General features: G+C 33.5%; 1 protein-coding gene across 1 annotated transcript; it reads right to left on the reverse strand.

The window, feature by feature from the left end:
* Nucleotides 128-6569, reverse strand: LOC18610885 (benzoate carboxyl methyltransferase). The gene is made up of 4 exons (XM_018116676.1): nucleotides 6375-6569; nucleotides 1417-1827; nucleotides 647-898; nucleotides 128-560 (listed from the first exon to the last, which is right to left on the reverse strand). Exons 1-4 carry the CDS (start codon nucleotides 6567-6569, stop codon nucleotides 207-209), a joined length of 1212 nt encoding a protein of 403 aa, XP_017972165.1. The 3' UTR covers nucleotides 128-206.

Here is a 7645-nt window from a genome sequence, read left to right on the forward strand (position 1 = left end):
TTTTTATTTATACACATCGAATCAACTGTTTGTACTGATTTAATAACAAAAATAATCAATCAGGTGATGAAAAATTATGAAAAAAAAAAAAACCAAAGGAGAAAGGAGATTTATTTTTATTATTTTCACAAGATAATTGGGCATTTCCATTCAACCAAAAGGATGGAGGCCACCTCCTACAATAAAGAGTAATTAAAATGAAGTAGCTACTTCTTTTTCATTGAAACAACAATACTCGTCAACTTATAACCTAGACGCTCCGCCTCATATTTGGCTAGCCCTGTGAATAACTTGTCAAGTATATCCTCTCCGAAATGGCTTGCAAGCATCGGTTCTGTAATGGCTCTAACAGAGTTTGCGGTCTTTTGCCCCCTTTGGTACTTGTCGAACTCAAAATCTTCATTGGTTAAGACATCTCTAGGACCCCAGTTGATTTGAACAACTTCCAACTTGTCAAGATCAAAGGAATTCTCCTTTTGAATAATCTCACATAATTCTCCTTTGTAGGGTGCATACATAGGGATGTTGAATGAATCTGCATCAGCTTCTTTCACAATTCCCTACAAAATCATGTTTACAGATCATAATTTTTGCTATATATGACTAGTCGTGGGGTTTAACAGAAAGCGAAAGTAAGGGAACTAACCTCCACCACTAGGTCATAGAGGGATTTTGCTAGCTGCAGCTTCCAATCATCATCTTGTTTTGAGGGATATAGATTGGTCCTACCATTGAAGGTAAGCACCATGCGCCCTCCTGGAATCATCTCTTGGGACTGCAATTTTAGAAATGTTGAGAAGTCCTCCTTAAATTGCCTTGAGTGAGCTTTGAATACGTTGGGAGGACTTGATTCAGCCATGTATACGGATCCCTTATTATTCCCAATACCATCAGGGACCTGATTAAAACAGAATCCAGGATCACATACTCGTAAGGATTAGATCAGAGAAATATTAGTTGAGTCCCTACTTCCACCTTAATTAATCATTTGTACTTATTAATTATTTATTAAAGAAGTCATGAATCCGAAACTGAGTAAATTTGGAATTTTTTAGAGATATAAATAAAACAATTAACATAACATGGGAATAAATTTTATCCCATCCTTTCACAAAAAGCTTATTATACTGCACAATAGGTCCATTATTCCTATACATATGTGACATGACAAGTCAATTATCTTTATGCATAAGTGTGCATACCATGATAAATATCATTTTTATTATTGTTAATTAATTTTAGTATGAATTTCATCTTAAAATTTCATAATAATGTTGTAGAAAAAACAATTTGCACCATGTTGCCTGTACTAAATAATAATTGAACATATTTTTTAATATGATGGAATTGGATAGCTTATGAATTTCCAACAGATAGGAATAGGATAGTTTAGTAAACATGAAAAGAGATGCAAGCCTTTGACAACCAGTTAACACTATAAGAAGAATGTACAAGGTGCAGACTCCTATTCGGAAAGAGCCTTCCATAAAAGGAACCTGGAACCCCTGCTACAAAACAAAGCCCGCACTTGTCTCCCTTGCCTTTCTTGATCCTGTCAGTGAAACTAGCAACAGATCTGAAGACGTTGTTGAAATCATTTTCAGGAAGATCGTTTAGAAACACTTGAAACTCAGGTGATGTTTTCAATTGCGCTTGTTGACACATCTCGTGGAAGGTGTCAACAACTATGGATATCGCCATGAAAGTATTGGGTCCTGAGGAGCAACCCAAGTCTGCGACCTTGATGCAGTCAGTCGAAGACACGTTGCTGAACATGTCTTTGATGGTATCTTCTAGGATCGGCCTTGCCGTCGGTAGTACTATTTCCTGGAAAGAGTTTAACAAATCATCAATAAACAAAAAGAATGCAACTTGGGAAAGTTTAAAGGTTGAGAATTCTATGCAAATTAGGGAGGGGGGAAGAGAGAACTTGTGGTAAAGAACAAGTGCCATAGCTAGTTTCTTTATCTCCTGAGTTCATGCACGGAACACTTGCCTTAACCATTTTTTAATTATTGTTATTTTTGCTTCTCCAAGTACTTCCTTCAATGAATCTATAGTAGATTATATTGTTAGCAGAAAATTCTTTTCCAAAATCAAACCAAGTGAACTGTAACTTTCTTACTAATAGAATGTTAATTTTCAAGTAGTAGCCAACCCTTAAATCGTTACATTATTTTTATTTAACTTTAAAATGTCTACTATCATTAAAGTAGTAATCGAGGGAGTATATAAATATTATCCAACATTATTTTTTAATAATGTTTACACAAACAAGGTTTTGAAGTCCACTCTTAAGGCTTTCCTTTCACTATTACTGACCTAAACCATAGACGAAAATTCGAGACTTTTGGATAATACCCGATCGCCGGTGTAAAAATGAAATAAGGAGTTGGATACAAAACTAATAAGGTAGCGGTGGCAAACCTAAAATTTTTATACTAGTAAAAGTTTCTGAGTCAGTCATGACATAAATGTCAGTGTCTGAAAAAACCATCCACTTCAACCTTGGAAAGGAAATAGTACTAAGACAGAAGAATGAATTTAATTATACACTTTAATACTTATTCATGACAGCAATGAAAGGGGCAAATGGCAATGGCGACATTGTTTTTTTTTTTTATTTTGAAAAGTAGATTTTATTAGTCATACATTGGTGTGTCATTCTTAATCTCGAGCTGAAGTTGCCAAAGACTCCTATTGACATGAACACCGGCTTGACAAGAGAAGTTGTACAATTGAAGGGCACATCTGCTCACACGGATTAGCAGAAGACCCACAACATTCATCTACCAAGAGCTAAAGAACTCAAAGTTGCCTAAAGACAAAAAAACTGACTGCCTGAAACAGAAAGCAATCAGCCTAAGACTACTCCTAAGGTCAATAGTTTAAAACAAACAAGAACCAAGGATAACAGCATCGAGACAAGGGCGTTCCAAACAAAAACAAGGAACTCTAATCCCTTTAAATCCTTTGGTGTTGAACCTACTTTCCAAACATTGTTGATATAGGACTTCCATTGAAAACCATGTCAGTTCATGCTATTAACCTTAGGACCATGTGTCACTAATTTTGTATTAGGACAGCTAGCTTAATATCAAATTATAATAGCCATGCACCTAGTGAATGACTTATGTGATGATTAGCATGTAACTTGTACCTAACTATTGTTCAAAGTTTGCTTGTTAAATCTTTACTATGTATACTTTTTAAGTCAATGCACATCAGATCAAGAACCTATTGCTTAGAACAAATATTTCCTCTTATTCCGCTCTTCATGCTTAGCTACTTATTCTCAACTATGCTGTGTTAAACTAAATCTTTACTCAAAAATCCAACAAACATTTATGACTAAAGTTGATCTTTCCATTTTTGATGATAAAATTTGTCTCTCCGACCAAACAAGCAATTGAATTTATTTTTTAAATTATTATATATTTATATATATTATTTTTATATGTTCAGTATTAGATGTTATTTATATGTATTTATATGTTTCAATTTTATAAATTACAAAATAATTTAAAATTTTTGGTATTTAAGATAATTGATTGAACTAATTCAATTTTCAATCAATTTCATTTTCTCTCAAAATTAGATCAATTTGATCCACTTTTTATAGAATTTCAGTTTGTTCATTGTCAACCGATACACACCAAATTGACTATTTGTACTGATTTAATAACAAAAATAATCAAACAGGGAATGTAAAATTATGAAAAAAATTAGAAAAACACCAAAAGAGAAATAAGATTTATTATTATTATTATTATTATTTTCGGAAGATAATTGAGCATTTCCATTCAACCAAAAGGATGCAGGCCACCTGCTACAATAAAGGGTAATTAATATGAAATAGCTATTTCCTTGTCATTGAAACCACAATACTCGTCTGACTTATAACCTGGATGCTCCGCCTCATATTTGGCTAGCCCTGTGAATAATCGGTTATGAAATTTAATATTCGTATTTTATTTGAATTTAATTACTAATATTTTATTAAAATTTAGTTGAGAGTCGAATTCGTCTATTTTGTTAAAAGTAATATGAGCATTTGTCGTAAAACCTGACTCAACTAATTCGAATTAAACTAACAATGGCATTTTTTTGGGCTGTCGAGGCTTAATAAACTCATTTTTTAAAAAATAATAATAATCTGAATTAAAAATGAAAAATAACATTTAATAATTTTTGTGTATTTTATTAGTCAAAATTAAATTATTAAATTCAAAAATATCTATATATATAGAAAATTTATTAATTAAAATAAATAATTCATCAATTATAAGTAATACATACACTAAAAATAATATAAAAATTAAACTAAATATTACAAAATTATTTATTTTTTATTAAATAAAAAATAATTCATTATTTATGAATGAATTCATATAATGGATATCTTAAAATTACTGTCCGTACCTGAACCCATTAATAGGGTACTTTAATCCTATTTAAAACAAGTCGGATAGTATTAGATTCCTATTTACATACTACCCATTGTCATCCATTCTTATGCAATCAAATAAATTAACCAAGTAAAATATTAGAATTCTAAACTAATTAAAGAAATACTAAATTTCTTCCCTCAACAAAACTAGTTATTTAGATCAAGTACATGGTAGGGAACAAATTTTTGGCCGTGCAGCTTCATGCTTCCAAGCCTCTTAAGAATAAATCATATGGGATTAATTAGAATAATTAAATTTCCACTTCCCAAATTACAAGCTTATTGTAATAATGTTTTGAGCCATAGCTCTTTAAGGCAGAATCAAGACCTTGAAACAACAAGCTAGCTGCGTCTTTGTCATTGAAACAACAATGCAACACAACTAATCATACGGTTCCTACTGATAGTATTTGCAATGTTTTTGCTCACTCTGGAACTTGTTGGGCACAAAATCCTTGTTACTAATCACCCTGGGATGGGTCCAAGTCGGCAAGCAAAAAACCAACCCGCATCGCCCCGTTGCCATGGATTGGAAGGTGGCTGTACTGATCTCTTCCATCCGAGTTTTCAAACCTCGGGAGTTTAATTACTAGCCTATGACTGTCCGAAAGCTAGCCATGGTGTCTCCCAATGGTTAATTACTCAATTTTTCAGCAGATCACTTTGGGTCAGAGGCCACCATGCTGCTATCAACTCATTGCTTTTCTATCAAACAGTTATCATAGCATTGCGCACTAAACGTGCATGTGTTGTTTGCCACTTTCCAAAAATATTCTTCCTGCTGGCTATCTGCAATCAATTTTACAGCCTAAATACACAGGGTCCGGAATTTCGTGAAACCTCTGTAGACTTTATCACTAGCTTGTGCAATTTTCACCAGCCGAAATATGTAGGGAACAAACGTATCGTGGATAAGGTCTTACTAGCCACTGATCCCTGCCTATTATTGGGTGAGAAATGAGCTGAGAGTCCAAGCAATGAAGCAACAAATTTATATATATATATATATATATATATATATATATATATATATAGTATATATATTAAATCATTGTTTTCGTTAATACTAAAATTAAATTGAATAACGTACATTTCACATGTAAACCAAAATGTTTTTATATAGAATCAGATTCTACAGAATACTTTGCTCTAATTTGATTAAATCTAAAGATCAAACTATGTGTGCTGTCTAAAATTCGCATATATATGTTGTGCAAAATCAAGCAGCATGATGTTAACAACAATTAAATAATCAGAATTTATTTATCTTTTAGTATAGTAAGTGAAACAAAGTGGATCAGATAAACATCATCATCTCATTGTTTTCGACATATTAATTAATNTTTTTTTTTTTTTTTTTTTTGCCTTCTTATCTTGTTTGTGCTCCTCTTTGTGTGGTGCATATGCCCGTACTGGTTGTAATGGATTATGACAGACACGTATTTGAATCTTGGCAAAGACAATGAATTTAAAATTTAACAAAAAGGAAACAAGTAGCACCTTGAACGAGTAACCCGATTTGGGTACTATTTTGTCACAGTATCCTTGATCTTCATCAAGTTTATGCTCTCTATCTCACCAAGATAGTTGTTCAAAGAAGTAAGAAAAATTTAATTTTAAGTGAGATTTTCGAGTTGAAAAGATATACAAATGATGTGGAGTTTAAATATTCGAAAAATGAAAAGTCGAATTTGTACATGTGTTATAGATTTATAAGTAAATCACTTTCAAAATCAGAAGAAAAAAAGGATGAATACGAACCAGAAATTAATAGATATTCCAACATTTAATTTAAAAAATGGTGCATTCATTTTTCCGTATACGCTAAGAACATGTTGATAAGTACTCAAAGTCAATCACTAAGGCATCTTTAGTTTCCTTTATATGTTCCATGGGGTACCCTTTAGGCCTTTATAGTCTTTACGCTCCATTTTCTCCATTCAAAAGCTGCACGGAGGCCTGCCTTTTGACTGGGCCTGGCTACCATGAAATTGGTTAGTGCCCCCTGAATCCTGATTGCGATTGGAGCCTTGAGGTCCTGACCACAGGAATGCCCACAGGGTCCACGCCACAGCGTGAATGGCAGGGTCAGTGCACCGGCGCATCCCTTGCCTGCCATGTGTCCAACTCTTTGTACGGCCAAGAAGAATCCCCCGTCGCCCTGCCAAAGTTACACTGATTTGATAAACTGGCAGTTGCTTCCTGGACTAGTGGGACTCCATAGGAAAAGTTGAGATCATCAAATCCCAATACAAGACAGCACTTAAGAAAAGAAATTCTCTCATCAGATGTGCAATTGTCACACAAACTCTCACAACCAATTGCTTCAAAGTAAGACCGCTGCCATGTCCAACAACGGGATTCACATGAGAGTTGAAAAGAAGTGAACGAGACAACTTAGCCCTTTGTCTTTGAGAAGAGGAAAGCACCCCCAGCAATTTTCACGATAAAAAAATGTTAATGAGAGGAAGAGGTGACATGCACTAACCATTCTCTTAATGGTAATCTCTTTCAACTTTTTAGAGGTTCACGCCCCAATTTGGCAAGGGTTAATACACGCCTGAATTATTGCATTAATTTCAACCAAATGTGAGCACGGTTATTTCCAGCAATTACAACTATAAATGCATAGTTGATCAGTGATTGTGTTGGAGATTTAATCTTTTCTCTGCTTTGGAGTTTGCTGAAGAATGAATATTGAAAGCTATTGGAGCTTGGAGGGAACTAATGTCATTATGAAAATGGAAGGTTATTAGTTAAACGATGTAGTTTTACTTTTTTTTAAAGATTGTAGTCTTTAAACATTGTCGTCTTATTGTAAGTCTATGTTTTGAGTCATATGACATCAGGCTTTACCGTTTTATCTTTGTATCTTTTTCTTTCAGTTTGCTTTGCTAGTTGAGAGTCGTTGCTCTTGTTGTTGAAGCACAGAAATCCATAGCATTTGTTTCCGTGCTAAGCTGAATCAGTTTGTAAAGCACAATTTCCAAAGCTAAATCTAAGGAAATTGATATAAATACAACAAGTGAATAATAGCAGAATATCTCTTTTCCCAAATTTGAAGTACTTTCATTTTTCTTTGTTTTCTCTCTCTCTCTTTTTGATCCTGTGTTCTTCATTTCCTAAACATTTCTTCTCAAAATTGCTTCATGGTATCAGAGCACCTTGTCTCAAAGGACCTATAACACACTGGTT

This window comes from Theobroma cacao, chromosome 1 (assembly GCF_000208745.1).
Source record: "Theobroma cacao cultivar B97-61/B2 chromosome 1, Criollo_cocoa_genome_V2, whole genome shotgun sequence".
NCBI lineage: Eukaryota > Viridiplantae > Streptophyta > Magnoliopsida > Malvales > Malvaceae > Theobroma > Theobroma cacao.

Bases quoted from the DNA above. Each gene is read 5' to 3' on its own strand.
- LOC18610885 (XM_018116676.1), bottom strand. From the start codon at position 6,569: ATGGCAGGCAAGGGATGCGCCGGTGCACTGACCCTGCCATTCACGCTG. The intron at 1,828-6,374 runs GTAAAGACTATA...AACTCTTTCCAG, and splicing joins TTGAATGGAGAAAATGGAGC to GAAATAGTACTACCGACGGC. The intron at 561-646 runs GTTAGTTCCCTT...ATGATTTTGTAG, and splicing joins TCTATGACCTAGTGGTGGAG to GGAATTGTGAAAGAAGCTGA.